General features: G+C 35.8%; 1 protein-coding gene across 4 annotated transcripts in view; it reads left to right on the forward strand.

Moving 5' to 3' along the window:
* Nucleotides 1-16,137, forward strand: part of DIAPH3 (diaphanous related formin 3) — a 484,666-nt gene that overhangs the window by 206,350 nt on the left and 262,179 nt on the right. For all 4 annotated transcript variants that reach the window (XM_027591357.2, XM_027591359.2, XM_027591358.2 and 1 more), the window contains 2 exons: nt 5,188-5,283; nt 12,837-12,931. In XM_027591357.2, the coding sequence (XP_027447158.1) occupies nt 5,188-5,283; nt 12,837-12,931 (191 nt within the window). The remainder of the gene's footprint in view (nt 1-5,187; nt 5,284-12,836; nt 12,932-16,137) is intronic.

Consider the following 16,137-nt stretch of genomic DNA (forward strand, 5'->3'; position numbering starts at 1 on the left):
CCATGGTGAAATAATGTATGATAGAATATGTGGACTCTTACTCCTGAAAAAAGTCACATTTTTAATCAATCTGATTAGAGCATAATGGAAAATGAACTGGAATAAACTGTATAACCATGTACCATGGAATTATGATTTTTAATGGAAATTTAGTATGAAAGCAAAGATTTTGAAAGGAGATTCTTTATATAATTTTGCTGCTATATTTAAAACTTTGGAAAATAGAAAAAGAATAAAGAGAAAAAAGACTTTTTCGGTTCATGGCTCTTGGCAACATAGAAAGTTTTGTCATCTTTGACTTCATTCTGACATAAAACCCTCATAAAATGCGGCATATGCTGTGTTAGTGATCAGAACTGTTTTTTGAACAGTATTAATCTTCGGTTGGAAAAATGCCGTCTTACACAACGTCTCTAGGAAATAAGATTAAACACAGACCTCTAATGGCAAAACTAGATCCCAAGTATAGATGGCACTAATAGTCTGACTTTATGATTCAAGAGTTTCATCTTGAGAAAATTTAGTCTTTTAGTGAAAGTGTATTTTATAATAGCCTTAGAAAAAGAGCTCTACCAGTGGATGGGATGAGTCCAAAATGTCCTCTCTTGACTCACAAACTGCAGTTAGGCCTTCTGATTCTTGTCTCTCATTTCCCTGTTACCGTGGAGCCTGAGGGAAGGTTACGGGAAGGTAATTATTGTCCTATTTCGTTTTCACAACTCCTCTTAGAGGGCCAGTGTCCCCAGGTCCTAGATGAGGGATGTAAGCCGCAGTGGGCTTCAGTGGTGGGTATGTGGTGGGGCTGGGCATGCAGGACCTGGTTGGAGATGCCCAGCCTGAGCTGCCTGCAGGGCCCTACACGCTGTCCTGGGTAGTAGCTCACAGAAATGACATCACCACGGGTAAATGAATAGGATTTTTTGTATGAACTTATTAAATATCCTCATTTGTTCGTATTCCTCTTGAATGCATGTTTGTTGTTGCTGCCAACATTTGGGTCCTGTTTTATCAGGACCTTTGCATAAACATTTTCACTGGTATTACACTGATTTGAGGCAGTCTGATATCTAGCTTCATTTTTTTTTCCATTTTCACTTTTTATTATTTTTCCATGTTGAAGATTTTATCCAACTCAGTCTTATTTGGCTAATAGAGTGATTATCTGATTTCTACTGTGTGTGTGTGTGTGTGTGTGTGTGTGTGTGTTTTAATCCTGTTATCTCAGAAAACTTTGCTGCTGCTTATCCCTTTATCCATATTCTGCTCACTATTTCAGTTCCATCTTTTTCCAACCACCCTTCGACTATCTGGTAACAGAAGAGAGGAGAAAAACTGTAATTTCATTGTGTTATGGGTATGCTTATACATTAAACTCAGACTCTAATTTGTCACTTTTATGAAAAGGCAGAATTATTTAAAATCATGTCGGCCTCGATTTGGAGGTAGAACTGGTCAAGATTACTTGGTTACCCCGCTCTTTTTTTTTTTTTTTTAACGTGACACCTAATACATTCCAAAACTAGTGGAAAGAATATTGGAGAGAAAGTCTTGTGATCACTCTTTTATCATATCCGTTGCCTGAAGTTACTTGCCCTAAGCATTCTTTTTCTCATTGTGATTATGAGGATAGCAGTAGTATGAGTGATGATGAGAATTATGTGAGCAAGTGAAACAGAATGTGTTCAGTGGAATGCCTTGGAGATGGGCAGAGCATATTGCTTAAAATTAAAGGTTACTAGTTTCTTTGACTTTTTTCTTTAGATAGGCTAGCACATATTTCAGAATGTCAAAGGATATTGGTGTTGAGAAATGAACTGATTAAGAAAAGAATCTGGCTTTTTTTTTTTTGCGGATAAAGATAAGAAAAATGTACATTTTCTAAAAAGTAGAGGTTTGCCACTTGGTCAGGTTAAGGAAAGGAAGTCCACTACCATAATTTTTCTTAGCCTTCATCTGAAAGCTTTAACTGATAGGAGGTTTGAATACTAGGAATAAGGTGACAAACGTGTCACTTTTTGCCGGTTCCTGGAAAATCTAGGACAGTGAGCAGAATAACTGGAGGAAGGATAGATACTTGTATCTCCGTTCCAGATTACTCTTTTCCACCTCTGTACACGTGACTGTGTGGATGTGCCAGAGCTTCTCAAACAGAACATGTTTAAAACTGGACTGTTCAAACCTGTTTCTCATTTGTTGCTGAATTAGATAAGCACCATCACCATCTGCTGGGTTTGGGTTGCCCCGAGTGCCCTTTCTTTCTCCTTTGGTCTGCAGCTTCATACATACAAACATACACCCCACCGGTATTTATTGAATACCTGCGACGTGTGTTCCAGGCCTTACTTTGGGGTGCTAAGGATATAATGATGAACAAAGTTTCTACATTTAAGAGACTTGTTTTGTAATGGGGGGAGAAAGATGATTTATAGTAGGTGAGGAGTAGGTGCTTTGGAGGCGCATAAAGGGGCAGAATGACGGTGTTAGGGAATACTGAGGGGCGATTGTTGCCCGTAAGGCAGTAAGGGAAAGCTCTTCCACTAACGTTGCTCAGGAGTCTTGGCTGCCCTGTGGTACGGAGACAGCAGTTGGTCAAGCCAGGAAGTGGGAGACGGGTTAGAAAGCAGTTGTGACGCAGGTGAGAAAGGATGGTGGGCTTGAGCAGAGGAAAAGTAGGAGCCAGGGGGATGGGGAGGAGTGCTTAGCTCAGGGAACATGTTGGAGTTAGAGCTGCCTGGATTGCTGGGTGGATTGGCTATGATTTTGAGGGAAATAGTAGGAAATAGGATGACGTCAAGCTCTTTGAGCTCAGCATTTGCAACGAGAGCATTCCCATTTTTGGTTTTGTTTTTATTTTTGTTTTTGAGATGAAGAAAACTGGAAGAGCAGGTGTGGAGGGGTGTGTGTGTTTGGCTTTGGGCACGTTAAGTTGAAGGTGCCCATTAGACATCCAAGTAGAGATGTTGCGAGGAGGCCCTTGGGTATTCAATCTAGAATTTAGGAGGCAGATGTGGGCTGGATTCTACTTTTGGAAATCATCCCTTCTTTTCATCCCAGTGGCTGCCGCTATAGATGAGGGCACCATATATTGTCCTTTGGATTTCTGTAACGCCCTCTGTCTTGACCTTCTCCCATTTTACTTTTGCCACTCTTTGACTTCACTTTGAAGAGCCTGAGTTTTATCTAAAATGCAATTCTTTTGATGTCTGTCTCGTACTTAAACCTTGGTGGCTCCTCATTGCTTCCAGACTTCTTAACCTGGCTTAAAAGGTCTTGCATGATGTGGTACCTGCTTAGTTTCTGGTGTCCTTTACTTCCACACAATATTCTCTGCTCTTATTATTCTCACTTCTTTCTGTGCCCTTCAAGTTCTTGCACCGTGGGACCTTCAAACACTATCCTTCTGTTGTCTGATCCTTCCTCCTACCAGCCCAAAACCTTCTCTCATACCTAACTCCTTTTCTCTTTCAAGCTTTTGATTAGGTATCATTTATTATATGAAGACCGTCACTGTTAAGAATGGGTTATGGGGTTCTTATCAAAACATTGCAGACTAATCTATGTATTGTAGTTGACATTTGCTTCACATTCACCACTCTTGGTCTTTAAATTCTGTGAGGCCAGGATGTCTCTATTTTGTCTAATGTTGTATCTATATTGCCTAGCACAGTCCCTTTTAATGGGTGCTTAATATTCACTTGAATGAAAGAATAAGTAGAGTTGCTGATGATAAAACATGTATGCAAAATTCAACAAAGTTTCTATATTCCAGTAGTAACTAGTTAAAAAGTACAGTGGAAAGGGTAGAATTAAGGGACCTCTCCGCCTCCCACCCCCATACTTTAGGGTATAACTAAGATATACGTAGAACACCTAACACTAACAATGAATGTACAGTCTGCCTACGAAGACACTGTGCTAAGTCGAATAATTATAAACGCATGTCATGTTGATGACTGGGAATTCTGAAAATTGTCAACATACCAAATCTCCTTGAATTTATTTACAGATGTCTCATGAATCAAATACAGTTCAAATGAATTTTATTTCTGGAATTTTGAATTACTCTAAAGTTCATGTGGAGAAATAAATGAGAAAAGGGAAGAAAATTGAGAAGGGGAAGAAAAATAATTTGGACATTCAATTAGGATGTAGTACTTAGAACAGTGGAACAGAATTAGAAGCCCAGAATAACAACTATAGGATAAAAAGTGTAATATAAAATCAGTTGAGAAAGATGATTATTAATACAATGATAGAGGTAATTACTTAATAAATATTTTGAAAAATATAAAACTTGATCCCTGTCTCACATTATGTACCAAAACATGTAATTATAATAGTCTTTTTTGATATAATGTGCCATCTTATATAATGCTTTTGGCAGCTATTTTCCCCAATATTAGTGATATATTTGTACATATCTAAAACACTTTGCTCCATTATTTTTTTGTTATCAAGATCTTGATTTTGTAAGATGACTGGCTTTGACCAGAAGTGCTATCCGTGGACACAAAGGAGAGGGAAAATGATAGGATCACTATTGGTTCCAGCTTTTAACCTTGACTGTCCTATACCTTGCTGTAAGGACAGGTCATAGATTGATATTTAGCATGATACATTTATTCTCTTATTTTTTACTAAGGATAGGGAGGTTAGATGCATTTGTTGCTTCTGAAGCCCTCAGATAAAATAAGCTAAATATCAAATTTTGACTGTTTTCAAACATTTGGACACCAAATTATAAACCACCCACTCTTCCAGTTTAGTAGGAGCTATATTTTTATATAAGGCTGGTCTCTCAGACATAAAATAGCTGTATGTGTGTGATTGCTTAGCACTCTTAGAGCTAACTTCTTAACCTACTTTAAGTGTAAGTATATTCATTTCTGTAATCGTGTCCTGTATACTGTTCAAATGAGCTAAGTGTTCTCATTCTTGTACCCATGGTTTCCATAATGCACATCAGTTTTGTTTTTGCTATCAGACCTTTAAGTATCTACTCAGTTTTTCTAGCGTAAGAACCATTAGTGCCTATCTAAAACAGTCGAGGTCTTGGGATATCTATTACTTTTATAACCATGTTATTTAAGAGAATTTTATCTTTTTTAGATGCTTTGATAATAGTTCACAACCTGTCCTTTTGCTGCTGAATGCCTGACTGACATGGATCTCTCCTTGGTTTTACAGAGAGAAGAGAAGAGGAAGATTTTGAAGAGAAGAAAGCTATTAAGAAAAAAATTAAAGAGCTTAAATTTTTAGATTCTAAAATTGCCCAGAACCTTTGTACGTATGAAACTTCAATACTATTACATTAGTAAAACACTGGAGGTGGTTCCTGTAAATTATTTCATTTTCTTTATGACTTGTTTTTCATTTTTTTATTTTAATATTATTTGCAGAATAACTTCAAAGATAATTCCTTCCCTTTAGGCAATTTATGGGTTAAATTCTTCAAAAAATGCTTATTAGAAAATAAAGCTAAGGAAAGTATTTAGAATGAAAATATATCTCCTATAACTGGGGAAAAAAAAAAAGCTACCCTTTGTCTAAGTATATAAATAACGAGTTAAGAAATTTAGGTGATGACATCATATTTTAAAAAGTGATAACAGATTATTTCTTTTATACCTCTGAATCTCTATTATTTTTGATACTTGATCACACACAAAAGAGGTTGGAATATTAATGGAAATTAGGATGATGAGTAAAATGAATTCCATTATCCCATCTGAGCAGTTGAAAGCCTTTCCTCAAAAGTAATGACTGGAAATATTTTAGATTTAATTACTGTTACAGGAGCTAAATACTTAGTATTGAATTGTCTCCCTGATTGAATTACTAGGAGGAGAAGAGAGCAAAGAGTTTTGCTTCTCCTTTCTAACTGCAACTTGAATGCATCAAAGATAGTTTGCTTGGAACCGAGATAATACCATGTGTTATAGATCACTTTCTAATGTTAGAGGAATCTGATGTGGAGAATTGAGAGGCATGGGAAGTTAACATGGCTTCTAGTCTGCCTTTCCACTGCTACATGCCTCAAGAGAGCTTTTAGCCAGGATTGGGAACAAAAATTCTTTGGTAAGAGGCTAAAGATCCATGCTATGGATTAGAGAAGGAATTCTGTTGGAGGCAGTAAGTGTAAAGGACAGAGTTGATATTCCTTCTGTGCAGGTTGAGACCTCCATCCTTTCCTGCTTGCTATGACAGAGGGCTGCGCCTTGTCTGCATTGTGGTTGCGCCACGATCCTCATGGATAGTGTATAGATAGTAACATGATTGGCCAAGATACTATCTATTTCTGGGCACAAGCTGATTGCACATCCCTATGCCCTTGAAGGTAGATGTCACCATGTGACTTCTTGGGCCAATGACAGTGTAAGGGGAGATGAGGTAGCTTTCACGTGGAAGCATTTATTCCTGGTGTGAGAAACTCCAGTGCTCTTTCCCCTGCACCCAGGATGGCCGTCAAAGTGGTGTCCATCACCCTGATGTGAAGATGGTGTCAGGGCTCTTTCTGATGTGTAATGGACATGTAGTCTGAATTATAAATGATTTGTGGATGTGGATATGTGTGTGTGTGCTTAGACTACTGAGATTTTGGGGACTGTTACATGATACAGGTATTTCAGGGAATTTTTGCCTTTAAAGGAACATTGACTTCAAAGCATTATTAACTTAGCTAATGTCAAACAGTTCTATTCTCTGTGATCTGAAAGAGAGTTTTTCTTGGAAAATGTCCATGACTTGGCATTACTGATTCCTAGGCTTAACTCTAAACAGCCCCATTAGGGGTCCTGAAGAAATACCATTTTATTTATTTATTTACCTAAAGTTTTTATTTATTCATTTGAGAGAGCGAGAGCAAGTGTGTGCACATGAGCAGGGGGAGGGGCAGAGGGAGAGGGACAAGCAGACTCCCGTGGAGCAGAGAGCCCTGGGACCCTCAGATCATGACCTGAGCCAAAGTCAAATGCTTAACCAACTGAGCCACCCAGGCACCCCAAGAAGTAGCATTTTTAATAGAATTCTTTTCAGATGGGTCAGCCATGATAAGTTAGTATAAATATTCATCTCAAAGTTGAATAGTTGACTTTGGTATTTATATGTAATAGAACATGTGCTAAATGAGATTTCAAATGTAATAATGGCTAATAATTACTGGCTACCTTTATAATCTAGTTCTGTATTTGGACCTTTAATCTTTACTACAACCCTATCACATAGGTAGTAAGTAGCATGACGTTACAGGTGGGTATAGCAGTTCAGTGACTTGAATAAGATTGCTTATTTTGAAAATGGTCAGCAGGTATAGGTTATACTATTTAGAGATAACAAAATCATATTATACAGAGGATAGTAGTTTTTTGTTGTTTCAGCTAGAGGATATATATCCATCCAATTAATTGTAAACACGTTTTAAAGTATAAGATCGAAAAGTCCAGAATTTAAACCATGTCGTATTATGATGTAATCCATTTCTGGATTCTTCTTGCCCTCTTTGATTGTAGCAAGTGTTATGATTTAAGCTTTAAGAAGCTTTAGCAACCTATAATCTTGACCGTAATTATAGTCTGATTCACAGCTGGTTTTTGTCTGTGAAATTCAGTCTTTTGAGATACTGAATTCTGAAAAGAGTCTTGTGATGGTGACAAGACACTCTGTGTTGTCACTTGGAAATCAGAGATATTTTCTCTTAGATTTCTCTTAACTAGTTGATAGAATTTTGAGCAAAGGATCTAAAATCTCCTTTATTTACCTATTGATTCAAGGGTGTGTTAGGTTTTCCCTGTATTTGAGGTCATAAAGGGTTTGGCAGAGACCCTGGGCTCAGCCTAAAAGGTAGAATTCCAGCCACTCCAGCTCAAGAGATGCCTTAGGAGTTTGACAAGGATCATATGCTTTACCAGATTTTTGGAGTATTAGAGCTATAAGGGGAGGAACCCTGTAATCTATGAATTAATGTAAAGGTTTAAATATTTATAAGTTCCCTTGAAGAAAACATGTGTGACTGGTTCCAAAATCACACGTTACACTTCACTGAACTCAGAGCTGCCCACTGGGACCTATATAATCACATTTTGAAGAATAAGATGCATGTTAGTAAAAATAGTCACTTTAATGGGTCTTTTGGAGGCTTTAAATGAGTATCTCATATTCTCAGTAACTTTTAATTTGTTTTTTAAAGGTCTAGGCTTGTCTTCTGAATTGTGTTTTATGCACTAGGCCATTTTCAACTCTTTTTTTTTTTTTTTACCCTTTGACCAAATGTTTTCCTAAAACCTTATTCATAAGCTATAAAAACACAGTTCAGTCTTTATAAATATAGGTATTGGATGTGCATGTTATTTTAACTATATAATAATTAATATCAGAAAGCAGTGGGTGAATTACATATATAGCAGAAAGTCAAGGAATAAATTATTCCATTCACAAAATAAACTCTTCTGTTAACCTTTTATCTTTTCTATATATGTTACTGTATTCATTATGCATGTTGTGTTATATTTATTCATATTGTTTATATACTTTAAAAGTGTGTGAGATCATAGAAGGTTTTTATGTGCAAAATTTTTTCATCTCCAAGACCATCTTCACTTTGGACACTAGCGGCAAGTTTGGGGGTCCCCAAGACCACTCTTAAGTATGATGATTTGTTAGAAGGACTCACAGAACTGACTGAAAGCTATTTGACTCATGCTTAAATGATACAGATTAAAATCAGCCAAGGAAAGACTTACAATGGGGCAGAGTCCAGGAGAGTTCTGAGGGTGAAGTTTTCAGCCATGGACAGTCCTAGTTTCTCCTGGCAATGATGAATACTCATACGCGTGGATTACTGCCAACCGGGGAGGCTCACTGAAGCCTTGGTGTCCAGCTTTTTTACTAGGTCTTGGTAATGGGTGAATCCCTGTACGACTGACCTTAGTTTTCAGACCTTCGAGAGGTCAGGCTAATACTGTGACCCAAAGCCCCCACCATAAATCACATTATTAGCATGGACTGTCTAGTGTGGCCCAGTGCCCCCGGTAAACAAAGACACTCTTATCACGCAGGACACTCTCAGGGCTTTTGAGAGAGGCTCACAGGAGCCAGACCTTGCTTGAGTAAGCTTAATGCTTTACCCACAGTCTATGCCACCTTTTTCCCCCATGCGTCTTTGTTTTCATATTATTCTTTTAAAATTATTTTAATTGAATAGTTGTGACTTTATACCGGAGCGAATATGTAAATGCATGTTACAGTTTCATGATATAAATCAAGCACCCACAGCTAAAGAAAGAGAAGATGACTAAGAGACTTCAGTATTACCTTTTCCCATTTTACCTCCCTTCCCATGCGAGGTATCGTTATCTTAAATCGTGGTTTAAATCTTTCCTTCTTTTTCTTTATAGTTTTACCAACCGTGTACATATTCCTAAATAAGTTGTTTGGTTTTGACTGACTTTGAATTGTACATAAATAAAATCATACCTTATTAATGCATCTAGCTGCAGTATATTCATTTTTATTGCAGTTTTAACAACACATTCTTTGAATGCTCTACTTTATTCATTTAACCCTTGGTTGACTCTTGGGTGGTTTCCCATTTTTGGTTGTACTGAGGCAGGGTGTGGCAAATTATGGCCCTCAGGCTAAATCTTGCTTTTCCCTGTTTGTTGAAACACAGTCTGTTGGAACTTAGCCAGGACATCTGACCTTATACTGTCCACGGCTGCTTCTGTGCTACACTAGCAGAGTTGACCAGTTGTGAGAGAGACTCTGTCGGGCTTAAAAAACCTAAAATAGTTAGTATTGTTTCTCTCAGCAGAAACAGGTGACTGTTTGAGGTACATACTGTTCTGTGTCTGTACCAAATGTATTCTGCCACCATCAGTGCTTGAATGTTCGCCCTTCCCAACCTTACCAGCGCCATGTGTTTTATAAGGATCTAGTGGGGCTCTATTTGGGATTTGTTGGGCCTTCTTATTGTGATGATTTGTATCTCTCTATAATTCTGGAAAATTCTGACGTTTTCTCTTCAGATAAGATTTTCTTCAACTGTCTTCTTTGTGTGATTGCCTTTTGCAACTCCAAGCAGACATTTTAAGGTACTTTATTCCTCTTCTGTGTCTCTTAACTTAGTGTTTTTCCATCTCTTTAAATTTGTTTTGGATCACTTCTTTGCCTATGTCTTTGATGTCCTCAGTTTTCTCTTTATCTGATGTCTGATCCATAGGTTGAGTTTTTAATGTCAGTAGTTTAATATATATTATATATAGTAGCTTAATATATTTATATATATATTTTTTATTTTTTTATTTTTTTATTTTTTAAAGATTTTATTTATTTGAGAGAGAGAGGCAATGAGATATAGAAAGCACGAGAGGGAAGAGGGTCAGAGGGAGAAGCAGACTCCCTGCTGAGCAGGAAGCCCGATGTGGGACTCGATCCCGGGACTTCAGGATCATGACCTGAGCCGAAGGCAGTCACTTAACCAACTGAGCCACCCAGGCGCCCCTATATATATATTTTTTATGAAATTTTTTTCTAATTTCCAAGTTTTTTCTCCCCCAAATCTTGTTTCTTCTTAATAATCTTTTTCTTTTTTTTCCTGGCCATTATTTCAAACTTCCATTTTTTAAAATATTTTTTCTCCCAGGATTTCTATTTTCCTTCCTTTCAGGACAGCTTAGAAATGAATTTAGGATTTACACACACACACTCTCACACACACACACACACACTCTCACACACACACACGTGCACGCACATATGTATGTTTTTTAGATATTTCAAGGTTTTATTTTCTATTCTTGAAGTCTGTTGCACAGTGTTTGATTAGTTTCAGTTGTACAATGTAGTGATTGGAGAGGTCTATACCTTATGCTATGCAAAGGGTATTTTTTGATTAAGATAAAAAAATATCCTTTTCAGGATGGAGGAGGTAGATATTTCAAGGGCATTTCTCCACTTTGCCATAATGACTAAAGTATATAAAAGTATATATTTTTTTCTCTCAACGACTATATTCTTCAGAGTATTCTTTGATCTTTGTATTTAATGTTATAATCTTTCCTATATTTCCATGTTGTATCCATAGACTAGGTTTCTTGAGTGAAATTTATTGCTTCTCAAAGGAAATTAATAATTTCAAAGATTGCTTAATCTTACTAAATTTACAATTCAGGTATGTTTTAACAATTTGCCTTTTCAGTTTGCTTGCTCCTAAGGTTTAACATATTACATAATCTTTTTTGCCTTTTTTTCTTACTTTTATGTAAGGCTACCTACATTTTGCTCATTTTCTTTCTTAGATCTCAGGATATTCTAAATGAAGAAAAAACAAATGCTTTCAATCTTGGAGCAGATTTATCCCCTCAGTTTCCTTGTTTTTTAATTGTTTTGGTGCTTTGATGGTGTTTCCCTTTTATGGTGTCAGCTTTTATGATTAAGATATTCTTTTACCATAAAGGAGCTAAATGGACATGTGAAATTTCTTTTAGTATTTGTTTTTGTTAATATTTACATTTAATTCTACAATCATATACAACTTGTACATGATCTATGGATTTTGATCTTCTCTTCCCATTAATTACTTACTGATGATTTCTTTGAGATCATATAGTTAATCTGTTTTTGTGCTTTTTAGTGTCCACTATGGGGTTATCCTGTTAAAATTTCATTAATCTCTGTTGCAGTAACATTTATATCGTTTATTCCATCTTGTTGGGATATTAAGGATTATACCCATCCATAATTTCTAGCATTGTTATCCCATATTTATGACTATTTGAGTTCAGAAATGTGTCAGTGAAGCTGGTGATGAGAACACAGATGGTGCCCTTGTTGCTTATTTGTAGTTGATCTGCGGTATCCTCAGGTATATGGAATACAGCTTTCAGGAAAGAAGTAGATCATGTTTTCTCAATCTTGTAAAAAATGCTGTCTTTCTATGAAAATGCCTACAGACAGCATGACATAAGTTTAGCATCTAAATTAGTGGGCTAGTGGTAGCAAATTCTGAGTATGTTCAAGAAGTGACATCTGTCACTGAAGAAGAGACATTAATAGTAGAATAAGGGAGGAAACAGCAAAAGCCTTGAATCTAATACTGTGAAAATATCCTTACTTACCTCAATAGCTTTTGAGAAGATCGTTGTGTTTTAATATTAGATATATGAGGCATTAGAAAAAATAAATAATGTTGAAATTCTTAGTAATTTTATCCAATCTATATTGGATATATTATCCAATCTAATCCATTTGGATAGTTTTTCAGGAAAATTTGTTTTCTAATATTGGATTTTCAAGCTTTAGTTACATGCAGAGGCTATTTTTCTGGGATATTGTCTATAATATTTTGAAACAGGGAAGTGCTATTATAACTTAAAATAGTGTTAACGCACTACTTAGCAGGTTTCTTAAAATATTTTTTGTGAACTACTTAGTAGGACTGGAAGATATTATACAAGCTAGAAACACATTTAGACAAATATTACATGTGCATCTTGGAGTTTCATGGTTCTTTTTATTACAATGTGATGTTTTTATGGCATACCAAATATATTTCAGGTTTTTTTTTTTTATCACATGAAAATTGGCACCATTCTGTGATAGGCTAATAATTAAGCATTAAAAATCAACCTTGTAACCAGCATAATAATAAAGGACTGTTGCTTAAATAGTAGTTTTAAAGCTAGAATAGAAAATGTGCTAATGAGCCTTTCCCCTATTGTAATTACATTCAGTGTTTAAAGTCTCTCATTTTATGGATCATTTTTGATTTTTTAGAGAGAACTACATCTCAAATTCTTTTCTTCCCTCACTCATTATGAACCTCTCCCTCCTCCTTTTAGCAATCTTCCTGAGCTCTTTTCGGGTGCCATATGAGGAAATCAAAATGATGATACTGGAAGTGGATGAAACACAGTTGGCAGAGTCTATGATTCAGGTAAATAAACTGGCAGAGAGCTTAAATTCCAATATTTCATTGCAAGCTTCTCATTAAATAGAAATCTGTAAGTGAAGCAAAATTCTTAAACCAAATCATTCAACTGGAAAATCATTGCTGCATAATTAGTTTTAGCATAACTTCTGCTTTGCCAGGAGATAAAACTCTGCATCTTCTCTTAACTGCAAACCAAATGTAATGCTATCAAAATGATTACATTTCAATTATTTTAAATGACTGTTTCTGAAAGGCAAATTGTTTAATTTTATATATATGTTTTTGTTTTGGTTACAGTTAAGATTAGTAATAAGTTAAAATTTATTTGTATAATCCTTTTAGAATATGTTTTTCTTAGACTTTTGTCTTATAAGGTCATATTATGATTTGATACAGAAGATAGAGGGTAACTTTATTTAAAGTTACCTTTTATTAACAACCCTTCCTTGAGTCATTTTGTGTTCCTACGAGTACTAGAAATTGTGGGCATAGCATTCTGAATTCATTCAGGTGGCTGCGAGGTTTTTTAAATGGTTTTTACCCACAGTAGTATTTAAGGAATGTAAGGAATGCTAGTACGGTACTAGAGTTGTTCGCTGAATTCTACATAAGGCATCAATAATGCATATCTTGATAAAACGTAAAGTCGGCGAATCAAACCACAAATTATATAGTGAGAGAATAATATCTTCTGTTTACTATCTTTCATTCTTATAATGGATGTACTTAGAAGAAGGATGTTTTTAGCAATAAAAAGAAACCAGAGATTGTTAGTGTCAACACATGTTTAAAATTATTTTAGACATTTAATCCATCAGTTGATGGTATCTTTAGCAGCCTTTGGTTTTGCCTCTCCTACCTTGTCTTCCCAATGTGGTTGTGATATAATCCTAGTAGGAGTTTGCATTGTGAATCGCTGAGACACTCAAACAATGTGATCCAGTAACTCTTGAAGCCTTCATTCTCTAGCACTTTCTTTTTACTAGATTTTTGTCTTTGTGACTGTTGATTGTAAATGTGCCTTGTTGGGAGTAGACTTAAAGTTCCTTAAAGAAAATTTTTCTACTTAATATATGTCTGTATTTTTCCTAATGCATTTGATATTTACAGAGTAGCTTTTAACTTGATTACATGAATATGTTGGATGTTCAGGTGGCTCTTGGACAGAGATGGGGGAAGAATTTGGATTTTTTAAATTCATGTCCAAAGATCATCCAGTTCCGTAAAATTTCTTAATATATTAGTTTTCTATTGCTGCTGTAACAGTTTACCGCAACTTTAGTTGCTGAAAATAACACACATGTATCAGCCTACATTTCTATTGAACAGAAATCTGGCGTGTGTCTTACCATGCTAAAGTCAAGGTGTTGGCAGGCTTGCATCCTTTTCTATAGGATTTAGAAAAGAATCTTTTCTTTGTCTTTTCCTGGCTCCTCATGGCTGCCCACATTCCTTGGCTTGGGACACATTTCTTCAACTTTGAAGCAATGTTGCCTCTCTTCTTTCTTTCATAATTACATCTCCCTCTCGCTCCATTGTTCTCTCTCTCTCTTCCACTTTTAAGAACTTTTGTGGTTATGTTTGGCAGTTCAGATAATCCAGAAAATTTTTCCTATTTTAAGGTCAGCTGATAACAACCCTGATTTCCCTTTGCCATGTAATCTAATATTTCCACAAGTTCTTGGGATTAGTTGTGGACATCTTGGGGCATGTGGTTTAGGTCATCTTTTGCCTACCACACCTACTAAATATAAAACAAGTTTTAGGAGTTTAAAATCTAAAGACTTAGTTTGAACTTTTATAGATTGATTAAAAAATAAGAATTTCATGCTCTTTGAAGTCTTATTTTAATGTTAAAAATATGTTCCTAATTGTAAAGTGAAGCACTGCCGACTTTGAATAGGGCATTTTTGGAAAAAACATAATAATCACCATTTTGGTAAGCTCTGTTCACAGTCATAACTTTATTTTGGCATGTCTTATTACATATTCGTATATAACCAGATATCAGTAGTATGCTGTTTTTGATATCAGCTCTCTGCCTCATTCTTTACCTTTATTTGTCTTCTAGTAATTAATTCATTTAGTATATATTATACCCACCATGTGCAGCGCATAATGTCAGTCTCTATTAGGCATGGATTTTGCCTTTTTGGAATTTATGGTTTGGCAAGGGAAATGACATTTACCTATATAATTACAAGATAAACATGACTGGATCAAGAGTTTATTTATTTAGAATTAGAGGTTGTGTTAGGGGAGCGCTGTGCTGTGTGTGGAGGTGAGGGTATTTATATGTGTGGAGGTGAGCATTCTGCAGGGTTGGATACAGTATGGATGTAGAAAAGGCAGTATGGCTGTGTGAGTAATGGAGCAGGGGTCAGTTATTCTGGCCCTAATAATTCCCTGTGCCATGAGGGAAAAGCTGGGGGGCAGGGGGCAACTGTGAAGAGTTTAGTTTGATAGGACCTTAGGATTTGTGAAAGGATGGTGAATTTGGTAAAGGGAGAGACAAGGGACATTTGGGCTTATATTCGTACAAGTCATAATAGTTTCATTACTTTACAGAGTAAAACTAATCAAGTGAAAAATTAATAAATTCATGATAAAAGATTAATTATATGTTAACTACAGATATTTAAGGGGATTTGATGGTCATCTAAAAGGATACTGAAGAAATTCAAGGCCGGATTAGTAAATAACTCACATAATCCAGCTGTCAGCTAGAATGGTTGAAAGAAACATAAATAACCAGGTCTTTGGGCCTCAGGCAATTTTAATAAGAGAAATTTCTATTTATATGGAAAAATCCTCTATTGCTTTTATTCAGTTGGTAGTATTAATAGCAAATACTTTTTTAGGGATTATCTTAAATTGCCACTTTTTTTGTTTTTGGCCAGTCAACCAGGTTTTTGTCCAAAGGTACACAGTGAGTCCAAAACTTGTTCTTTGATCTAACTACTTTGATATATAACATTCTCTAACATTATTTTTAACTAATGACACTTTTGGGGGAGTTTTTCCCCATAAATATATATAGCATGATGCAGGCTTAATTATAACTTGTACTTGACTTTGGGCTTGAACAGAGTATACTGATGCTATTATCTGGAGTTTTGAGCACCAACCAGTCTGTTTCTTTAATTTTAATATCAGGACACTAACTTGTTTATAACACTATTACAGTCAATTATATTTTGATACAGAAG

This window comes from Zalophus californianus, chromosome 3, assembly GCF_009762305.2.
Source record: "Zalophus californianus isolate mZalCal1 chromosome 3, mZalCal1.pri.v2, whole genome shotgun sequence".
NCBI classification, from domain to species: domain Eukaryota; kingdom Metazoa; phylum Chordata; class Mammalia; order Carnivora; family Otariidae; genus Zalophus; species Zalophus californianus.